Source organism: Somniosus microcephalus, chromosome 30 (assembly GCF_052327205.1).
Source record: "Somniosus microcephalus isolate GS21.2 chromosome 30, FLI_Smic_1.0, whole genome shotgun sequence".
Taxonomy (NCBI): Eukaryota; Metazoa; Chordata; class Chondrichthyes; order Squaliformes; family Somniosidae; genus Somniosus; species Somniosus microcephalus.
The window spans coordinates 70,367-93,479 of record NC_141016.1 but is presented as its reverse complement, the minus strand read 5'-3'; the positions used below and the strand labels follow the sequence as shown (position 1 = coordinate 93,479).

The window sequence follows — 23,113 nt, the reverse complement described above, 5'->3', positions numbered from 1 at the left end:
AGACCTCATTACAGCCTTGGTCCAAACGTGGGGGAAAAAAAGCTGAATTCCTGAGGTGTGGTGAGAGTGACTGTGCTTGACATTAAGGCAGCAGTTGACCGAGTGTGGCATCAAGGAGCCTGAGTAAAACTGATGATAATGGGAATCAGAGGGAAAAATCTCCACTGGCTGGAATCATACCTAGCACAAAGGAAGATGGTTGTGGTTGTTAGAGGTCAATCATCTCAGCCCCAAGATATCGCTACAGGAGTTTCTCAGGGCAGTGTCCTAGGCCCGACCATCTTCAGCTGCTTCATTAATGACGTTCCCTCCATCATAAGGTCAGAAGTGGGAATGTTTGCTGATGATTGCACAGTGTTCAGTGCCATTCACAACTCCTCAGATAATGTAGCAGTCCGTGCCCGCATGCAGCAAAACCAGGACAACATTCAGGCTTGGGCTGATAAGTGGCAAGTAACATTCATGCCACGTAAGTGGCAATGACTATCTCCAGCAAGAAGGTGTCTAGCCACCTCCCCTTGAAATTCAATGGGATTGCCATTGCCGAATTCCCCACCATCAAAATCCTGGGGGTCACCATTGACCAGAACTTTAACTGGACCAGCCACATAAATACTGTGGCTACAAGAGCAGGTCAGTAGCCGGGTATTCTGTGACGAGTGTCTCTCCTCCTGACTCCTCAAAGCCTCTCCGCCACTTACAAGGCACAAGTCAGGAGTGTGATGAAATACTCTCCACTTGGGTGGATGAGTGCAACTCCAACAACATTCAAGAAATCAACACCATCTAGGACAAAGCAGCCTGCTTGACTGGCATCCCATTCACCACCTTGAACATTCACTCCCTGCACCACTGGAGCACCGTGTCTGCAGTGTGTACCATCTACAAGATGCCCTGCAGCAACTCGGCAAGGCTTCTTTGACAGCATCTCCCAAACCCGTGACCTCCACCACCTAGAAGGACAAGGGCAGCAGGTGCACGGGGACATTATCAGCTCCAAGTTCCCCGCCAAGTCAGACACTAACCTTACTTGGAAATATAGCGCCGTTCCTTCATCGTCACTGTGCCAAAATCCTGGAACTCCTTCCTCAATAGCCCTGTGGGTGTATCTTCTCCTCAGGGACTGCCGCGGTTCAAGAAGGTGGCTCACCAACACCTTCTCAAAGGCAGTTAGGGATTGCAATAAATGTTGGCCTTGCCAGCGATGCCCACATCCCATGAATGAATAAAAAAAAACTAATTTTTAGTGAATTTGATTGAGGGATAAATATTGGCCCAGGACACTGGGGAGAACTCCCCTGCTGTTCTTCGAAATATTGGCCGTAGGATCTTTCACGTTCACCTGAGAGGGCAGACAGGGCCTTGGTTTAACGTCTCATCTGAAAGACAGCACCTCCGACTGTGCAGTACTCCCTCAGTACTTTCAGGGGGGATTTTCTCAGCCCCGAGGAGGCGGTTATGGAGGCGGGACTATCGGGAAAATGGCAGAATATGGGGGCGGGTTTGCTGTCCCGCGCTGGCTCCCTTCTCCTTGGAGGCGGGAAGGGATTAAAGCCTATTAATTGCCTGTTAACAGGTAGTTAACAGGTAGAAAATAGGATTATCCCCTTTTTGCCCTGTGGTAAACCACGTTCACTATCGTATCACTGTTAGTAGTTAGCACTGTTCACCACTGTTCGTTATAACTGTATCACTGACCACTATTGTATCACGGTACGAGGTCGCCTCTTGCCACACTGCTATACCTGGGATGACCACTGCCGACTCCGCCTTGGCTCCACCCACCAGGCCAGGTATAAAGGTGAGCGACTGGCTGGTATTCCTCCTGCTTGGATCGGATCACCCACGAGAGTGGGCTCTGTTATTTAGTCAATAAAAACCTTTAGTCACCTTCGTAACTCTTCGCCTTTTATTGGAGGAATTGATAGGTATATCAATTTTATTGACTAAATTTAATGATGTCCGACAACGAGTCACAACCGGCGGAGGAGCCACCAGCGCAGCTCCCAGGAGCACAGCCACACCAGCCAGCTTGGCTGCGAGCCCTCAGACCGCCGTACCTGGACCTGAACCCACGAGCAGCAAACTCAGCCGCAGACTTTAAACACTGGCTGGTCTGCTTCGAATCATACCTGAGAGAATCCAGCGTCCCTCAGGCATCCAAACTAAGTGTCCTGCAGGCACAACTGAGCCCGAGAGTATACACTCTCATCGAGGACATGACTACCTACGAGACCGCCATCAACCTGCTGAAACAGAAGTACCGGACCCCGGTAAACTACATGTACGCTAGGCACCTCCTAAGATCACGGCCGCAACAGCCAGGAGAATCAGTAGCCGAATTCTCACAGGCGCTATATGCACTCGCCAGGAACTGTGACTTTAAATCGGTGTCGGCAGCCGAAAATACTGAAGATAATATCCGCGACGCATTCCTGAAAGGCCTACGGTCCGAGTACTCACGGCAAAGACTGCTGGAAGCTAAAGACCTCAGCATGGAAAAAGCTGAAGCCCTCGCTATCTCCCTGGAAGTGGCCCACCAAGATCAGGAAGCATTCACCAGGTACTGCTCGCGACCCTGGGACTCGGGCCCGACCCCTACCACAGCACCCTTCCCAGCGCCGCCCCCGGGACCTACCTCTGCGTCGGCGTCCCGGACCCGACCGGCCCCGCCACCCCCGGCACCGGCCCCGACATCGGGCATCCGCGATCGGGCCGCCGGCTGTTTTTTTTGTGGCCAGGAGAAGCACCCGAGGTCGCGCTGCCCAGCCAAGAACTCCATATGTAAAACCTGCCTGAAGAAAGGCCACTTCTCCAAGGCCTGCAGGAGCGGATCCTCAGAGGCCAGCAGTGCCGCATGCGAACTATGGGGGCGGCCATCTTCGTTTAGGGCAACTGAGGCCAGCATCCCCACACATGAGTCATGGGGGCGGCCATCTTTGTTTAGGGCAACTGAGGCCAGCATCCCCACACATGAGTCATGGGGGCGGCCATCTTTGATTAAGGCAACCGACCCCAATAGTGCCTCATGGGGCCCTACCTCGTGGGAGACGCCATTTTACTCACCACGCCCGACCGCCTCGCCAGCAGATGACAACGACTCACTCAGCTACGCACTAGCTTCCGTCACCCTGGACCAAGCCCGCCCGCACCATCTGTCCAAGTCAATGATGGACATCAAAGTGAACGGCCACGCCACGACCTGCCTGTTCGACAGCGGAAGCACGGAGAGCTTCATCCACCCAGACACGGTGAGCCACTACTCCCTCTCTGTCCTACCAACGCGCAGCCGAATCTCGATGGCATCGAGGTCCCACGCCACGGACATCAGCGGCTACTGTGTCGTGACCCTGTCGGTTAAGGGCACGGAGTATAAAAACTTTAAACTCCTCGTCCTCCCCCATCTCTGCGCTGCCGTCCTACTAGGGCTGGACTTCCAATCCCACCTCCAAAGCGTAACCCTAGCATACGGTGGACCCCTCCCCCCACTCACAGTCAACAACCAGCAAACGTTAAACCGCCCACCGCGTAACACCTGCAGCCTCTCCACCCTCAAGGTCCCGCCACCCTCTCTGTTTGCTAACCTTACCCCTGACTGCAAACCCGTCGCTACCAAAAGCAGGCGGTATAGCGCCGGGGACAGAGCCTTCATTAGCTCTGAGGTGCGGCGCCTCCTGAAAGAGGGCATTATCGAGGGGAGCAGCAGCCCCTGGCGTGCCCAGGTCGTAGTCGTAAAGACCGGCGATAAAAACCGCCTGGTCATCGACTACAGCCAGACCATAAACAGATATACCCAGCTGGACGCATACCCCCTCCCCCGCATATCTGACATGGTCAATCAGATTGCACAGTATAAAGTATTCTCGACCATCGACCTGAAGTCGGCCTACCACCAACTCCCTATCCACCCTGAGGACCGCCAGTATACCGCCTTCGAGGCGAATGGGCGCCTATACCACTTCCTTAGGGTCCCCTTCGGTGTCACTAATGGGGTCTCGGTCTTCCAAAGGGAGATGGACCAGATGGTTGACCAGAACGAACTGCAGGCTACATTCCCCTACCTAGATAACGTCACTATCTGCGGCCGCGACCGGCAGGAACATGACGCGAATCTGGAGAAATTCCTCCGTACGGCCCAACGGCTGAACCTCACCTACAATAAGGAGAAATGCGTGTTTAACACCACGCGCCTTGCCTTCCTTGGCTGCGTAGTGGAGAACGGAATCATCGGCCCCGACCCAGAAAGAATGCGCCCCCTCATGGAGCTACCCCTCCCCCACTGCCCTAAAGCACTTAGGAGAACCCTGGGGCTTTTCGCCTACTATGCCCAATGGGTACCCAATTACGCGGACAAAGCCAGACCCCTCCTGAAAGCCACTTCCTTCCCCCTCACGGAGGAGGCGTGCGCGGCCTTCTCCCTCATTAAGGGAGACATAGCCAAGGCCACGATGCACGCAGTGGACGAGTCCATCCCCTTTCAGGTGGAGAGCGACGCATCCGACTTCGCCTTAGCCGCCACCCTAAACCAGGAGGGGAGGCCAGTGGCCTTCTTCTCAAGGACCCTACAGGGCCCCGAGATCCGACATTCGTCGGTCGAGAAAGAGGCCCAGGCGATCGTGGAGGCAGTACGGCGCTGGAGGCACTACCTGGCAGGCAAACGATTTACCCTCCTCACCGACCAGCGTTCGGTGGCTTTCATGTTTAATAACAAGCTGAAGGGCAAAATCAAGAATGACAAGATTTTGAGATGGAGAATCGAGCTCTCCACCTACGATTATGAGATCTTGTACCGGCCAGGCAAGCTGAACGAATCCCCTGATGCCCTTTCACGAATGACATGCACCAGCGCGCATATCGATAGGCTTCAGACCCTCCACGACCAGCTCTGCCACCCCGGAGTCACCAGACTCTACCATTTCATTAAGGCCCGCAACCTGACCTACTCCATCGAGGAGGTCAGGACCATGACCAGGAACTGCCAGACCTGTGCGGAGTGCAAACCGCACTTCTATAGGCCGGACCGAGCAAGCCTGATCAAGGCCACCCGCCCCTTCGAGCGCCTGAGCATCGACTTTAAGGGGCCCCTCCCGTCCTCTGACCGTAATGTGTACTTCCTCAACATCGTTGATGAGTACTCCCGTTTCCCCTTTGCCTTCCCCTGCCCCGACATGACCAGTAGCACGGTCATTAAGTGCCTGAATGCCCTCTTCGCCTTGTTCGGGTTCCCGAACTATATACACAGCGACCGGGGCTCCTCCTTCATGAGCGAGGAACTCCGGCAATTCCTCCTAGAGAGAGGTATTGCAGCAAGCAGGACCACCAGCTACAACCCCAGAGGTAACGGTCAGGTGGAAAGAGAGAACGCGACGGTATGGAAGGCCGTCCTCTTAGCCTTAAAGTCTAAGGGCCTCCCAACCTCCCGCTGGCAAGAAGTCCTCCCGACAGCGCTGCACTCCATCCGGTCATTACTTTGCACGGCCACTAACACCACCCCCCATGAACGAATGTTCGTTTTCCCCAGGAAGTCGACTACGGGAACCACTCTACCAACCTGGCTGACCGCCCCGGGGCCGGTCTGGCTGCGGAAACACGTGAGGACCCATAAAACGGACCCCCTGGTCGAGAGGGTGAACCTCCTGCACGCCAACCCCCAGTACGCCTACGTGGCGTACCCAGACGGGCGGGAGGACACTGTCTCCCTACGAGACCTCGCACCCTCAGCCGATCCGGAAACACCGCCACCACCCCCCCCAACCTCAGTCCAGGTAGACGGCATGCCGGAACCCCACGAGCCCTCGCCGACCACGCAAACACCAGCATCAACACCGGATAAGGCACCAGCACCGGATAAGGCAACACCACCGCTGCGGCGATCGGAGAGGCTTACGAAGCCTCCGGACAGACTGACCTACCAGAATTGGTAGTACACTTCACCCCGCCGGACTTAATTCTAAACAAGGGGTGAATGTGGTAAACCACGTTCACTATCGTATCACTGTTAGTAGTTAGCACTGTTCACCACTGTTCGTTATAACTGTATCACTGACCACTATTGTATCACGGTACGAGGTCGCCTCTTGCCACACTGCTATACCTGGGATGACCACTGCCGACTCCGCCTTGGCTCCACCCACCAGGCCAGGTATAAAGGTGAGCGACTGGCTGGTATTCCTCCTGCTTGGATCGGATCACCCACGAGAGTGGGCTCTGTTATTTAGTCAATAAAAACCTTTAGTCACCTTCGTAACTCTTCGCCTTTTATTGGAGGAATTGATAGGTATATCATGCCCTCACAAGTACGGGCTTCCCAAAGGCTCCAAAACCCGCCAGGGTCACCGAGGCGAGTAGTAGGTCTGCGGGGGTCGGTGGGGTGCAAAAGTGTGGTGTGAAGGTAAGCGATGGGTGCAAGAGTGTAGAGGTGAGTATCTGAGGTAAGTGCAAAGTGTTTTTAAAAGTGTACTTACCTTTGTTTCTCCCTGCAGGCTTCAGTCGGTGTGTATGCGGAGAGTCTGGGACCTCCGTGTTGCAGATGAGAGATGGCCATTGCATTCTCAGATGCAACAAACATCTCAATTTTGTAAAAGAAAGAAGGTTGTTGAGGTCGTGAATGCAAGACCTCATCAAACTACACAGAATGTCAGTGTTTGACAGCTTCACAGAGCTGTCAAACGATGACATTTCTTCTTTCAAAAATTCTTGACCGATGACACGTCATACGTTGACGTGCTCTGCCAACGGCTTTGCCCTAATTGGTCTGCTGAGCCCGCCAGGCGGGCTTAACAATGTCAAACGGGAAAATCCCGCTGATTGGCCAGAAGCTGATGGAGGCGGTACTGAAACCCGACAAGTGGGAGTCCCGCCTTCAAAAGCTTCCCATTGAGATAATCACCCCCGAAGTGTCGGCCTGGATTATGGGGCTCAAGTCTCTGGAGTGGGGTCTTGAACCCATGACCTTCTGCCTCAGAGGCAAGTGTCAGTGCACAACCCACTGAGCCACGGTAGAAACTCCATGTCAACGGCTGCCCAGCTTTGAGCAGAAATATCGTCACAGTGTCAGGACACAAAGGGTTAACCGTTTGCCACGAAGGCAAGAAAAAGTGATGTTTTCTCACTAGTTCTCTATTTCCTCATTTGACTCACACTGACACATCAACACTTGCTAAATAAATACACAGAGCAGCACAGGAAGGTCATTGGTGCCCAGCAGTGAATGTCAGCAATTACTCTCCAGGCGACTAGTCGGAGAGGCCCTGGGTAAGTAACGGATCGATTATAATTCACTTCCACGACCAACGTCGTCCTTTGTTGGTGTTGTGAGTTTATAAGCACAGATTCCAATGACTGATGCCTTTTCAAAATTTCTACTTATTACTGAGGTCTGGGCTTGGGGCTGAAGTCTGTCGTACAGGACATCTTTCTATTTCAAGGAACAAGGGAAGTCCAGAGATTGAGCACAAGATCCAGGCCGAAGCACCCAGGGCCAGTACTGAGGGCGTGCTGCACTGTCGGAGGGGCATTACTGAGGAAGCGCAGCACTGTCAGAGGGGCAGTACTGAGGGAGTGCTGCTCTGTCGGAGGGGCAGTACTGAGGGAGTGCTGCTCTGTCGGAAGGGCAGTACTGAGGGAGCGCTGCACTGTCGGGGGGCAGTACTGAGGGAGTGCTGCACTGTCGGAGGGGCAGTACTGAGGGAGTGCTGCACTGTCGGAGGGGCAGTACTGAGGGAGTGCTGCTCTGTCGGAAGGGCAGTACTGAGGGAGTGCTGCACCGTCGGAGGAGCAGTACTGAGCGAGCGCTGCACTGTCGGAGGGACAGTAATGAGGGAGTGCTGCTCTGTCGGAGGGGCAGTACTGAGGGAGTGCTGCACTGTCAGAGGGGCAGTACTGAGGGAGCACTACTCTGTCGGAGGGGCAGTACTGAGGGAGTGCTGCACAGTCAGAGGGGCAGTACTGAGGTAGCGCTGCCCTGTCAGAGGGGCAGTACTGAGGGAGTGCTGCACTGTTGGAGGGGCAGTACTGAGGGAGTGCTGCACTGTCACAGGGGCAGTACTGAGGGAGTGCTGCACTGTTGGAGGGGCAGTACTGAGGGAGAGCTGCACTTTTCGTGGGGCAGTACTGAGGGAGTGCTGCACTGTTTGAAGTGAAGTACTGATGGAGTGCAGCATTGTCAGAGGGGCAGTACTGAGGGAGTGCTGCACTGTCGGAGGGGCAGTAACTGAGGGAGTGCTGCACTGTTGGACAGGCAGTACTGAGGGAGTGCTGCACTGTCGGAGGGGCAGTACTGAGGGAGTGCTGCACTGTTGGAGGGGCTGTACTGAGGGAGTGCTGCACTGTCGGAGGGGCAGTACTGACGGTGTGCTGCACTGTCGGAGGGGCAGTACTGAGAGAGTGCTGCATTGTCGGAGGTGCAGTACTGAGAGAGTGCTGCATTGTCGGATGTGACGTCTTTCGGAAGGGAAGTTAAACTGAGGCCTGTTTGCCCTCTTAGCTGGGCCTAAAAGGTCCCATGTCACTCTTTAGAGGAAAAGCAGGTGAGTTCTCCCCGATGCCCTGGGGCCAATATTTATCCCTCAACCAGCATCACTGAAAAGCAGCCGGTCTGGTCATGATCACATTGCTATTTGTGCGAGCTTGCTGCGCGCAAAATGGCTGCCACCTTTCCTACATTACAACAGTGACACTTCAGAAAGTACTTCATTGGCTGTAAAGCACTTTGGGGCGTTCTGAGGTAGTGAACGCCGCTATAGAAATGCAAGTCTTTTTTCTTCCTTAAAGCCTTGTAACTCACTGCAGAGCACCTTTCATCCCACGTTGAATCAATTTGTCCGTGAAGACATTGTGTAAAAGCGGTTTTGATCTCTCGAGCGCTATTGGGCAAGAGGTGAGGTCTCATTAACTCCTTTCTGTTTCAGACCTTGTGAGTGAGAAGTTGAAGAAATATCTGGGAGCGGACAATGATCAGGATATCTTACTGCCTCCTGTCACTTCTCCAAGGTAATATCATCGTCAGCTCGGACATATTTATGGTTAATTGCCTTTGCTCAAGATCATTCTTATGGAGCTATGATTGGGGACCAAATTCAGCAGTGACCCAGCGTACCAATTCGCACCAAGTCCCGTTCACCCATCACCCCACTGCCTGCTGACATACATTTTCCAATCTGGCAACAATTGGAGGAGCACAGACATCTTGGAGGGTTGCAGGGCTGGAGGAGGTTACAGAGATAGGGAGCGGAGAGAGGCCACGGGGCGATTTGATATCGAGGATGAGGATTTTAAATTCGAAGTGTTGCCGGCCCGAGTGCCAATGTAGGTCACCGAGCACAGGGGGAAACGAGTTGAGGAGAGAAGGGGGATACAAACTGAGGGAAGAAATCTCTCCCGATGTTAGAGTTCCGCTAGCAAAGTCCTGAAATTTGTGTCATTTGCTGATTTTAGTGAGAAGTTCCCATGAAGGCACCACAGCAGCACTGAGAATAGACAGGCAGTTCAGCTTCCTGCCCATTCTCACCATGATGGCAACCACGATAAGGGTGCAAAATAACTGAAAGATAGAAAGAAGGCATACCAGGAAATGTATAAAGATCTCAAATATACAGAGTTTCTCTGTTTGCCTCTGATCTGCTCTGCAGTTAAATTTCATAGAATCATAGAATCTTATAGTACAGAAAGAGTCCGCTCAGCCCATCATGCCTGTGCTGCCTTTTTGGTGGAGCAATTCAACTATAGCCCTGCAGTGATGATTACAATCCAAGCTAAGGGGAGGTGAGGAGAATTTTTTTTATGCAGCGAGTTGTTCTGATCTGGAATGCGCTGCCTGAAAGGGCGGTGGAAGCAGATTCAATAGTAACTTTCAAAAGGGAATTGGATAAATGCTTGAAGTGGAAAAATGTGCAGGGCTATGGGGAAAGAGCAGGGGAGTGAGACTAATTGGATCGCTCCTTCAAAGTGCAGACACAGGCACGATGGGCTGATTGAACTCCTTCTGTGTTTTAAGATTCTGGGATTCTATGATTTAAGTTCCTTATAGCAACTCATTTTCTTTCCTGTTAGAATCATGAATATTGCAGAAGAACAGGGAACAAGAGCTGTTTGCCATCATTGTTTAAGGTGGGGCCCAGTTCAGTTTCAACAAACCCGCAGTGAGACCGTCTGTGAAATTCATGAACCCAACACAGCGGCACCTCCGACACATTTAGAGCTCAGGCTAGAGGCACTTTGCCACTGTGCTTCAAAGTGTCTGCTGGAGTAGGGCCAGTGCTGAGCCTGGGGACAAGTCAGTCTACAATGCTGTATTGGAATCAACCTACAACAACATTGGTTTTGTATCTAAAATAATCCTTAGACAATGAAGATCCAAAATGAATCTTTAGACAATGAGGATCCAGAGTGATTCCATAGACAATGATGATCCAGATAGATTCCTTCGACAATGAGGATCCAGAGTTATTCCTTAGACAATGAGGATCCAAAGAGATTCCTTGGACAATGAGGATCCAAAGTGATTCCTTAGAGGATGAAGACACAAAGTGGGGACTTTTCCAGGGGGTCAGCGGGCACGATCGGTGGTGGGTCGGGTAGGAAAGTGTGTTTTTTGACAGCAGATCGGGACCCCGCTGAAAACCCGCTGCCACATACCTTTATCAAATGTCGGGTCTGTCAGTGCTGAGCAAACCGAACACGGTGAGGCGGGGGAGGCAATTCAGGTTATTATGACCTTGTTAACAGAGGATTAACAACAATTTTGAGCTCACCTTCAGAAATTAGCAGCTCACCATTGGGGACCACACTGCTCGTGGAATCATCTCATTACTTGACAGCTTGAAATGTGCTATAAAAGCTCCCATCTCACAGCTGTTTTCTTTCCATGCTCAGCAGCTGTTGCTTACTGCATTTGGAAGACAGATTCAACTTTTTGCAGGTTGCAAGTGTATGGAGCAAACTCTCTATCCAGTGTCACCTCATTGGAACAACCTGTCTCACCATTGACAGATTGCTTCTGTCATCTCAACTTTACCTGCCATCTATTCCATCAACATGGGAGCCCTTCATACATCTCACCTTGGTCCTCAGAATCCGACCACAATCAGCCCCAACACCAGCAGCACCGGGCACACCAGCAGCACCAACAACCACACCAACCTTCTCCACAATCACCTGATGCTGCGCAGGACACAGGGCATCAGCACCCGACCACATTGCTGCCCGGGATACCAGGGATGGCCTCACTATGGCCGCATTTACTTCACTTGATGTTGTACACCCTGGCTGCCACATGATGCACCAAGGTTGGCGCCACCCCACACCAACACCATAAAGCATCCCTACAATGTCCAAGCCATTCCTTTCACACTCATCAGCATTGCAGGGGGTGCTATCATGTTTCACCATTCACTGCAACTCAATAAGCCACTTCCAAAGGTGCACTCCAATCTGTCCAAGAACGCAAAGTGTTGAAAATAAAGATTTCAATGTTTGACAGCACATTAACAGAAACATCACATGAAAATTGGCTAAAACACACAAGTGCCTACCCTTGTGTGTTGTTAGTTAGTATGATTGGACTAGGATGAGGGTAAGTGTGAGGGGTGGCTAGTAAGAAGGGAAAGTGATAATGCAGATAGAGAGGGATGGGTGGAGGTGCAAGGTAAGTTGGTGTGAGTAAGGATGTGCAGGGGTAGGGTAGGGAAGGCAGAGTAATAAGATGTGACGAGTGGCACAGCAGGATGAGGTTGAGTGTGGCTTTGCAGTAATGTTTCATCATCTATTGAGATAATCGAAAGGTTTGAGCCACTGCAGCCTGGTCCTCCTCATGACATTCCTGCTTGTGGCCTCCTGTGCAATGTACAAACAGGCTACGTTGGTCTCCTGGGGAGGATTCCTCCGCTCTTGGGAAGGGAAGAGAATCACCCTGTGTGCTGTGACTCCCTCCATAAGCATAGGAAGGGATTCATAGACGAGCCTGCGTGCAGCCGTGCACCTCTGTGCAGTGCTTGTCAGTGTTTGCAGCACCTCAATGCAGTAGAACACTGACAGTACAGATGTCAATGCAAATTTGCGCATGATCCCTTTAAGGAAACCGGCTGATAAGGAAACTTATCAAACAATGTCATCAGACCTGCTTCATTCAATTGGCCGGCAAACGCACAGGGTGGGCTTAACAAGCCCAATCAGGGGAAAGTCATGTCGGAGGCTGGGATGGAGCCAGCAGTGAGGTCACGACCCGTCACCGACCTCGCCCGCCATGGACCCGCGGAGGTTGGGGAAATCGCGGCCAAATTGTGCCAAGTAGACTGAATCAGCCTAGCCAATCAGATGGGTTGCAGACCAAACAAGAAGGTTTTAAATAGTGATTCATAATGGAGAAAATGGCGTGAGTTCTGATGGTTTCCAATCCATTGTTCCTGCATTGTAATTCAGCGCAGAATATATCTCCATTGGTGAGTCTATTAGGCTTGGTGTTGGGTGGAAGACTTGCTTCACTAAACAGGGTCCTGAGGTCCTTGAGTCAATATAGAACACACTTTTCCGCTCCCATGTCCAGGATTCCCTTTCATCTGTTGAGTAACCTTGGTGAGTTCCTTGTTTGTCCTGTAGATGGTACACACTGCAGCCACAGTGCACCAATGGCAGAGGAGGTGGATATCGAGTCTAGTGGAGTGAAAATCCATCCAGTGCTAATTATTGATATTTTTCTCCTCAGCTGTATTGTCAAAAGACTGGAAAAGCAACACTCCACAAGTTGTGAAAGCACAGGATGGTTTGTGTGCACAGATTCCATGTAATTACAGTTATCCATCGCATCTGGCAAACCAACCGCGAGTTGGAATCTGGTATAAAAATGAGGGATGGAGAACGTCTATAGTCTTTCACTCCAAGGAACACAATCAAGAGTCGTTACGGTTCCGACATCGGACCCGGCTGTCTGGAGACCTGAAAGATGACGACTGTTCCCTGAGTATAAATAATGTCAAACAGCAAGATGCAGGGACTTATTATTTCAGAATAGAATTTGATGACAAGAATAAATACAACTACAAACCTGACACACAGCTTCAAGTTTCTGGTAAGTGCTGTGTTATAATTACTCAATAATTCACATTTAGCAGTTAATGGGAAATAACATAAACTGCGCCGGTTACATATTAACATATAAAACATAGCTTATTATAATGCAGCGTCTGATTACCAATATCCTGGTGATATCTTCCAGTTGAGTCCTAAAGCATCCTCTAATACTCACTTTATTATAATGATTGAATGTCTTGACTGTGTCCATCAATGTTATCAGGTTATCAACTCCCATCTATCTGTCTAATCGTGTTTAAATTCTGACATATAGACAAAGTATAGAACATAAGAACATAAGAAATAAGAGCAAGAGTAGCCCATACGGCCCCTCGAGCCTGTTCCGCCACTCAATAAGATCATGGCTGATTATCGGCCTCAACTCCACTTTCCTGCACGATCTCCATATCCCTCGATCCCCTGGTCCAAAAATCTATCGATCTCAGCCTTGAATATACACAAAGACTCAACATTCTCAGCCCTCTGGGGCAGAGAATTCAAAGATTCACAACCCAATGAGTGACGAAATTCCTCCTCATCTCCGTCTTAAATGGCCTACCCCTTAACCTGAGACTATGCCCCCTAGTTCTAAACACGCCAGCCAGGGGAAACAACCTCTCAGCATCTACCCTGTCAATCCCCTTCAGAATCTTGTATGTTTCAATGAGATCACCTCTCATTCTTCTAAACTCCAGAGAGTATAGGCCCATTCTACACAATCTCTCATCATAGGACAGCCCTCTCATCCCAGGAATCAATCTAGTGAATCTTCGTTGCACCGCCTCCAAGGCAAGTATATCCTTCCTCAGATAAGGAGACCAAAACTGTGGTGTCACCAAGGCCCTGTACAATTGTAGCAAGATTCCTTACTCTATATACGCCAACCCCTTTGCAATAAAGGCCAACATGTCATTTGCCTTCTTTAGTGCTTGCTGTACCTGTATGCTAGCTTTCTGTGTTTCTTGCTCAAAGACACCCAAATATCTCTGAACGCCAGCATTTGAAAGTTTCTCACCATTTAAAAATTATTCTGTTTTTCTATTCTTCCTACCAAAGTGAATAACCTCACATTTCCCTACATTATACGCCATCTGCCACCTTACTGACCACTCACTTAGTCTATCTATATCCCTTTGCAGACACTTAGGGCTGGATTTTACCAGCCCTGTGGAAGCGGCTTTGGAGGCGGAACTGCTGGCAAAATCAAAAAGAATGGGAGTGGGTCCCGAACCCGCTCCCAACCCGCCTCCAAACAATCTTCCCGGGAGTCGGGTCCCCAATTTGCGCCTGGGACCCGACTTCTAGTGGCGGGAAGAGCATCATAGCCATTTAACTGCCTGTTAACAGAGGCTTTTTCCCATTTTGAGACTTCTGCTGTGGACTTCCCGACATCGGGGAACCCCGTAAGGGTGAGTGAGTGTGGGTCTGTTGTAATGTTTGTGTATAGATGACAGCTGCAGAAGTGGTGTGAAGGATCCAATGGGACACTGGTGAGTATCAGAGATAAGGAGATGTTGGGAAAGTCATTTTTAATGTGTTTAGATTTTCCTGTAGGTGACAAGCATTGAAGTGTTTGTGTGGCCTCACCTCATTGGGAGAAGTGACAGATCACTTCTGTAACCTCATCTGCAGCTGCCATCTGTTTTATCCTAAGGAGAGAGTCATTGGAGAGCATGGGTACAAGGGCTCACTTTTTTACAGTGACTGTCAGTGTTTGACAGCACCTCAAACACTGACAAATCATCTGTCAAAAATAAATACTACATGTCCCTTTAAGAAAACTGGCAGCTGAAGCGTCATCAACTGACATCATCTGACACCGGCTTTCTCTTAATTGGCCGGCAAGCCCGAAGGGCGGGCTTAACAAGGCCAATCAGGGCAAAATAGCATCTGTGCGTCGGACGTCACTGGGGGCAGGACTAGAAACTGGAAGGCAACAGTCCCACTCCAATTAGTCTCGGCAGGTAAAATCCAGTCCTTTGTGTTCTCTTCATAGCTTCCTGTCCCAACTGGCTTTGTCTCATCAGCAAACTTGGATACATTACGCTCGGTCCGTTCATCTAGGCCATTAATATAGATTGTAAATAGCTGAGGCCCCAACACTGATCCTTGCAACACTCCACTAGTTACAGCCTGCCAACATGAAAAAGATGCATTTATCTCTACTCTTTTTTTTCTGCCCGTTAACCAATCTTCTATCCATGCTACTATATTACCCCCAACCCCATGAGCCCTAATCTTGTGTAATAACCTTTTACGTAGCACCTTATCGAATGCCTTTTAGAAATCCAAATATATAACATCCACTTGTTCCCCTTTATCTACCCTGCTAAGTATATCCTCAAAACTCTAATATATTTGTCAAACACGATTTCCCTTTCATAAAACCATGTTGACTGTGCCTCACCATGTTATGATTTTCTTAATGCCCTGATACCAGTTCCTTAACAATGGAGTCCAGCATTTTCCCGACAACTGATGTCAGGCTAACTGGCCTGTAGTTCCCTATTTTTCTCTCCCTCCTTTCCTGAATAGCGGTGTTACATTTGCTACCTTCCAATCCGTTGGGACCGTTCTAGAATCCAGGGAATTTTGAAAGACCAATGCATCCACTATCTCTTCAGCCACCTCTTTTAGAACCCTAGAATGTAGGTCATCAGGTCCAGGGGATTTGTCGGCTTTTAGTCCCATTAATTTGTCTAATACTTTTTCTCTACTTATAGTAATTATGTTAAGTACCTCAGCCTCATTAGGCCCTTGGTTCCCCACCATTTTTGGTATGCTTCTTGTGTCTTCTACTGTGAAGACAGAGACAATATTTGTTTAACGTTTCTGCCATTTCCTTATTTCCACTAATAATTTCTCCTGTTTCAGCCTCTGAGGGACCAACATTTACTTTTGCTACTCTCTTCCCTTTTACATACTTGTAGAAGCTCTTACAATCTGCTTTTTATATTTCTTGTTAGTTTTCTCTCATTCTATTTTTTCCATTTTTATCAATTTTTTGGTCAACCTTTGCTGGTTTCTGAAACTCTCCCAATCCTCAGGCTTACTATTGTTCTTTGCCTCATCTGCAGCTGCCTTCTGTTTTATCCTAAGGAGAGAGTCATTGGAGAGCATGGGTACAAGGGCTCACCTTCTTCTTTCAATCTAATGTTATCCAAAACTTCTTTAGTTAGCCACGGTTGAGTCACTTTTCCCGTGGAGTTTTTGTTTCTCAATGGAATGTATTTTTGTTGCGAATTATGAAATATCTCTTTTATTGCTAGCCACTGCTTATCTACTGCCATACCTTTAATCTATTTTTCCAATCTACCTTAGCCAACTCCCCCCTCATACCTATGTAATTGTCTTTATTTAAGTTTAAGGGCAGGATTTTCATTGGGCTGTGGAGGTGGGATTGGAGGCGTGTGGGGGGTTAAAATCCCAAAATCGGGGGGCACAAACCCATCCCGCCCCCAACCCGCCTCCATGCCAGTTTCAAAGGAGATGGGTACCTGACCCGTACTGGGACCTGCCTCCCCGAGGCGGGAAGGGGATTAGTGCCAATTAACTGCCTGTTAACAGGTAGTTAACAGGCAGTTTTTAGCCAAATCCCTATTTTCATTCTTGAAGTGTGGGATTCCCAACAGCTCCAAACCACGCCAAGTTAGTGAGGTGGGCCGTCAGGCTGAAGGGCTTGGAATGGTTGAGATGTCCGGTGTTCAGGTGAATGATGTGCAGAGGTAAGTCTTTTTGGTGTGTTTAAAGTGTTTAAAGAAGTTTTACTTACCTTTACAGCCTTCCTTCCTTCAGGTCTCAGGAGTCCCTCATCTCACCGACACAGAAAGCAGAATGGCCACGATCTGTCAAAAATTGCAGCATGCAGCTTTCTGTTCCGGAGAGATCTCGAAATCACCCTGAGAGGAAGGAATTAACTTAGAATACAGATTGTCAGTATTTGATAGCTTCAAACATCTGTGAAATGCTGATATTTCATCTGTCAAAAGGTCTTGACAGATGAAATATCAATCTGTGATGTCACCTGTTGCCGGGTGATGCTTAATTGGCCTGCTGAGCCCGCTGGGCGGGCTCAACAAGGTCAATCAAGTCAAAATCACGTGGGTTGGCTACAACTCGATGGAGGCGGAAGTACAACCCCGAAAGTTGTAGTCCCGCCTCCTACCCGCCTCCTCAATGAAAATCCAGCCCTAACACTCTAATTTCAGACTTAGGCAAGTCACTCTCAAAATTAATGTGAAATACAATCATATTATGATCACTCTGCCCCAAAGGATCCTTTACTATGAGATTGCTAATTAACCCTGTCTCATTACACAATACAAGATCTAAAATAACCTGTTCCTTTATTGGTTCCATGACATATTGTTCAAAGAAACTGCCCTGAATGCATTCCATGAACTCATCCTCCAGACTACCTTTGCCAATTTGATTTGTCCAGTCTATCTGAAGATTAAAGTCCCCCAAGATTATTGCATTACCTTTGTTGCAAGCTCCTACTATTTCTTGAATAATATTCTGCCCAACATTATAGCCACTGTTAGGGGGCCTATATACTACCCCTACCAGTGTTTTCTGACCCTTGTTATTCCTTATCTCCACCCATACTGATTCTACTTCCTGATCTTCCGAGCTGAGATCCTTGCATTTCTACAGCGCTCTTAATGACCGCAGGATGTCCCAATGCGCTTAACAGTCAAAGAAGTGTAGTCACTCTTGCAATGTAGGAATCGCAGCAGCCAACTTGTGCACAACAAGCTCCCACAAACATCAGTGAGATAAATGACCAGATTATCTGTTTTAGTTGTTGGTTGAGGGATAAATGCAACTTGTTTCGGTCCTGCTGAGTACAGGATATAATTTAACATAGGCAGAGATTGTTGAGATAGTGAGGATCCGAAGTGGGACTTGCTCCTCCACCCCCACCCATTATTGGCAATTCAAGGGTCTCAGAGTGAAAGTGCTTTAAGCACAATGACAGACACTCAGCCAAGCCTGAAAATAGGAAAGTTCTTTCTCTTACATAATTACAGGGAGTTACACAGAGTAACACAGATTAACACAGAGTTACACAGATTTACATTGAGAGTTACAAACAGGCCATTCAGCACAACTGGTCGATGCTGGTGTGTATGCGCCACACGAGCTTCTTCCAACCGTCCTTCATCTCGCCCGATCAGCATATCCTTCTGTTCCTTTTCCCCCCACGTACCTATCTAGCTTCCCCTTAAATGCATCAGTGCTATTAGCCTCAATCACTCCCTGTGGTAGCGAGTTCCACATTCTCACCACTCTCTTGGTAAAGAAGTTTCTCTTGAATTCCCTGATGGATTTTTAGTGACTATATTATGTTGATGGCCCCTAGTTCTGGTGTCCTCCAACAAGTGGAAACATCTTCTCTACGTCTACCCTATCGAACACCTTCATCATTTTAAAGACCTCTGTTAGGCCAGCCCTCAGCCATCTCTTTTCAAAGAAAAAAGCCCAACCTGTTCAGTCTTTCCTGATCATTATATCCTCTGCTATCACCTTCGTAAAAATAGTTTCACTTGCGGGACGATGATTTCTATTTGAACCGATGCTTCATGTTAAATTTATCTAAAAGGATCCATTCTCTGTCTGTTAGGTTTCACAGATAAACCCATGATATTCCCTGCTGAAATTATTGCAGGAAAGCGTGTGGACGTAAGCTGCACTTTCAACACCACGTGCAAGGGAAGAGCACCTGTCTTAACCTGGGTCAAACCAGCTGACATACCCGGGTCAGTCTCAAACAGTGTAACTCAGCATGGCGTCACTCTGACATATACTGCTGTTCTGACCCTGATCCCATCACTCAAGCACCACGGGAAAACTCTTACCTGCAGGGTCAGTTATCCATCTGTTTCATCGGAGCGGACCCTCACACTAACTGTGCAATGTAAGTATGGACATCCTTTATGCTACATTACACATAATTGTCTACATTGCACACAGCAAGATCCCACAAACAGCAATTTTTTAAAATTTGTTCCTGTGATGTGGGCATTGCTGGCAAGGCCAGCGTTTATTGCCCATCTCTAATTACTCCTGAGAAGGTGGTGGTGAGCCACCTTCTTGAACCGCTGCAGTCCGTGCGGTGAAGGTATGGAGGGAGTTCCAGGATTTTGACCCAACGATGATGAAGGAATGTCGATATATTTCCAAGTCAGGATGGTGTGTGACTTGAAGGGGAATGTGGAGGTGATGGTGTTCCCATAAGCCTGCAGCCCTTGTCCTGAATGTCGTCCAGGTCTTGCTGCATGTGGGCATGGACTGCTTCATTATCTGAGGAATTGCGAATGGAACTGAACACTGTGCAGTCATCAGTGAACATCCCCACTTCTGACCTTATGATGGAGGGAAGGTCATTGATGAAGCAGCTGAAGAATGTTGGGCCTAGGACACTGCCCTGAGGAACTCCTGCAGCAATATCCTGGGGCTGAGATGATTGACCTCCAACAATCACAACCATCTTCCTTTGCACTAGGTATGATTCTAGCCAGTGGAGTGTTCATCACCTGATTCCCATTTACTTCAATTTTACTGGGGCTTTTTGTTAACACACTTGGCCAAAGGCTGCCTTAATGTCAAGGGCAGTCACTCTCACCTCCGCTCTGGAATTCAGATCTTTTGTCCATGTTTGGACCAAGTCTGTAATGAGGTCGGGAACTGAGAGGGCTTGGCGGAACGTGAACTGAGCATCTGTGAGCAGGTTATTGGTGAGTAAGTGTCGCTTGATAGCACTGTCGATGATACCTTCCATCACTTTTCTGATGATTGAGAGTAGACTGATGGGGCGGTAATTGGCTGGATTGGATTTGTCCTGCTTTTTGTGGACAGGACATACTTGGGCAGTTTTCCACATTGTCGGGTAGATGCCAGTGTTGTAGCTGTACTGAAAGAGTTTGGCTGGAGACGCGGCTAGATCTGGAGCACAAGTCTTCAGCACAACAGCCGGGATGTTGTCGGGGCCCACAGCCTTTGCTGTGTCCAGTGCGCTCAGCTGTTTCTTGATGTCATGTGGAGTGAATCGAATTGGCTGAAGACTGACTTCTGTGATGGTGGGGACCTCAGGAGGAGGCCGAGATGAATCATCCACTCGGCACTTCTGGGTGAAAATGGTTGCAAATGCTTCAGCCTTGTCTTTTGCACTCGCATGCTGTGTTCAGCCATCTTTGAGGATCGGGTTATTCATGGAACCACCTCCTTCCGTTAGTGGTTTAATTCTCCACCACCATTGACGACTGAATGTAGCAGGACTGCAGAGCTTTGATCTGATCCATTGGTTGTGGGATCGCTTAGCTCTGTCTACAGCATGCTGTTTCCGCTGTTTAGCATGCATGTAGCCCTGTGTTGCAGCTTCCCCAGGTTGGCACCTCATTTTTAGGAATGGATGGTGCTGCTCCTAGCATGCTCTTCTACACTTCTCATTGAACCAGGGTTGGTCCCCTGGCTTGATGGTAGTGTTAGAGTGAGGGATATGCCGTGTCATGAGGTTACAGATTGTGGTGGAATACAATTCTGCTGCTGTTGATGGCCCACAGCACCTCATGGATGCCCAGTTTTGAGCTGCTAGTTCTGTTCTGAATCCATCCCATTTAGCATGGTGGTAGTGCCACACAACACAATGGAGGGTGCCCTCAGTATGAAGATGGGATTTTGTCTCCACAAGGACTGTGTGGTGGTCACTCTTACCAATACTGTCATGGAGAGATGCATCTGCGATAGGTAGATTGGTGAGGATGAGATCAATTATGTTTTTCATTCGTGCTGGTTCTCTCACCACCTGCTGCAGTCACAGTCTGGCAGCTATGTCCTTCAGGACTCGGCCAGCTCAGTCAGTAGTGGTGCTACCGAGTCACTCTTGGTGACGGACATTGAAGTCCCCCATCCAGAGTACATTCTGTGCCCAAGTGACTTTCAGTTCTTCTTCAATGTGGTGTTCAACATGGAGGAATACTGATTCATCAGCTGAGGGAAGGTGTTAGGTGGTAAACAGCAGGAGGTTTCCTTGCCCATGTTTGAGCTGAAGCCATGAGACCTCATGGGGTCCGGAGTCAATGTTGAGGACTCTAGGGACACTCCCTCCCAACTGTATACCACTGTGCTGCCACCTCTGGTGGGTCTGTCCTGTTGGTGGGATAAGACATACCAATCATGGTGATGGAGGAGTCTGGGACATTGGCTGAAAGATAGGATTCTGTGAGTATGACTATCTCAGCTTTTGCTTGACAAGTCTGTGAGACAGGTCTCCCAGTTTTGGCACAAATCCCCAGATGTTGGTGAGGAGGACTTTGCAGGGTCCAGATCACGTGTCTTTATTGATAAATGTTGCTCAGGACACTGGGAAGAACACTTCTTTGAATACTGTCACGGGATCATTTACGTCCACCTGAGAGCACAGATGCGGCCTCGGTTTAACATGTCATGCGAAAGATGGCACCTCCAAACTGTACAGCACTCCCTTAGTACTGCCCCCCCGACAGTGCAGCACTTCCTCTGTACTGTCCCCCGACAGTGCAGCATTTCCCTGGTACTACCCCTCCGACAGGTCCGTGCTCCCTTAGTACTGCAGTAAATTGTCTGCCTGGATTACGTGCTTTGTGACAAAGAATGTTGCATTGATATAACAGTTAACTGATATTTATTTGTTTTTAGACGCACCACGGAATCTCTCAATTACTTCCCTTGATACGATTAAAGATTCGTTGATCAATATAAAAGAAGGGAATTCTGCAGTGATACTCTGCTCTGTCACAAGCTTCCCAGCTTCTAACCTGACGTGGCGACATCTTGGTCTCACAATGAACAGAACAACATCCAACAATGAGCTGTGGTTGGAGTTTGCTAATGTTACATCCAGGGTCACTGGAGACTATCAGTGTGTGGCTGAGAATGAACATGGAGCAGTGGAGAGGGGCATAGCTGTCACTGTGGAATGTGAGTGTACAGATACTTTCACATCTCTCTAAATACAAAAAAAAATTGGCCCGTAATTTCCGATAGGAGGCTTCCTGCGTGAGGAGGACTCCTATCGGAAAAAAATCTACGCTCTTACCTGAGGTCTCCCGAGGTCCGGACACTTCCAATGCTGGGCCTCTCCACTGCGTCCCTGGGATCACGTAGGCCAGGCCAGCCAATAGGAGAAGGGAATCTTCCTTCATACTTTTGACAGATAGAACCGTCAAATATATGAATGGAGATCACCCCAAAAAGACACTAAAACATTAGACAAATTTTTTAAAAACTCACGTTTTTAAAATGAGTTAAAATTACATTAAATTAAACATTTTAATCTAAAATTTATTTTTTGAAAAAAATATTTCAAGGGGGGAGAAATTCGGTGGAGCCGCAAACGGGGCGCCAAGCTCGCCTGGGCGCCGGAATTAGCGCAGCGATCAGAGCAGTAGTGACCGCCGGAAATTCAGCTTGAGCGCCCCAAGAGGGAGACGGGGCGAGGCTCGAGGCAATCCGCGTCCCTCTTAGAGCGCTGAAACTGAATATCGCAGCGCAACGTGCCGCAGCGCCACACGCTGCGGCATGGCGCGCTGCGGTACTGCAGGCCTTCCTCCCATTCTTAAGGGGGAGGGGCCTGCACCAGCGCGATCAGAGATCGTGAGTGCCGGCAAAAGAGCCCGGCACCGAGGAGAAGTGCCGGGCTCTCGGAAAACAGCCGGCACTACCACGGGGGGAGATCAGGAGGCCGGGGACGGAGGTGCTGGCAGGTGACCACCGAAAAAAACAGCCACCCCGCACCTCCACCTTAATTTGCGCCACTGCCACCACAGGAAGGCCCCGTGAACCGGGCGCGATTTGCGAACGGCGCTACAGAGGCGGACGCTACCGAATATCGAGATCGAGGCAGTAGCGGGGCACTGTGCACACCAATGACGTCATCGGTGGCGGCGCAGCGCAACAGGCTAACGCCGCCATTAGCGCCCCAGCTAAATATCGCGGGAGGCATGGCCAGTGGCGCTAAAGCCACTGAGTACCCTCTTTAGGCGCTAACTGGTGGCGCAGCCCACCG

The 23,113-nt window shown here is 49.4% G+C and overlaps 1 protein-coding gene and 1 pseudogene across 1 annotated transcript; one reads left to right on the top strand and one right to left on the bottom strand.

Moving 5' to 3' along the window:
• Positions 1-8,930: 8,930 nt before the first annotated feature.
• On the top strand, positions 8,931-22,026 carry LOC147097830 (sialic acid-binding Ig-like lectin 13; the record flags this gene model as incomplete). Its single annotated transcript, XM_085970785.1, has 4 exons — positions 8,931-8,991; positions 12,701-13,063; positions 18,692-18,985; positions 21,745-22,026. Coding segments are annotated over exons 1-4 (979 nt in total), but the record flags the coding sequence as incomplete, so codon positions are not given.
• On the bottom strand, positions 19,708-20,428 carry LOC147097831 (uncharacterized; annotated as a pseudogene).
• Positions 22,027-23,113: the final 1,087 nt, after the last annotated feature.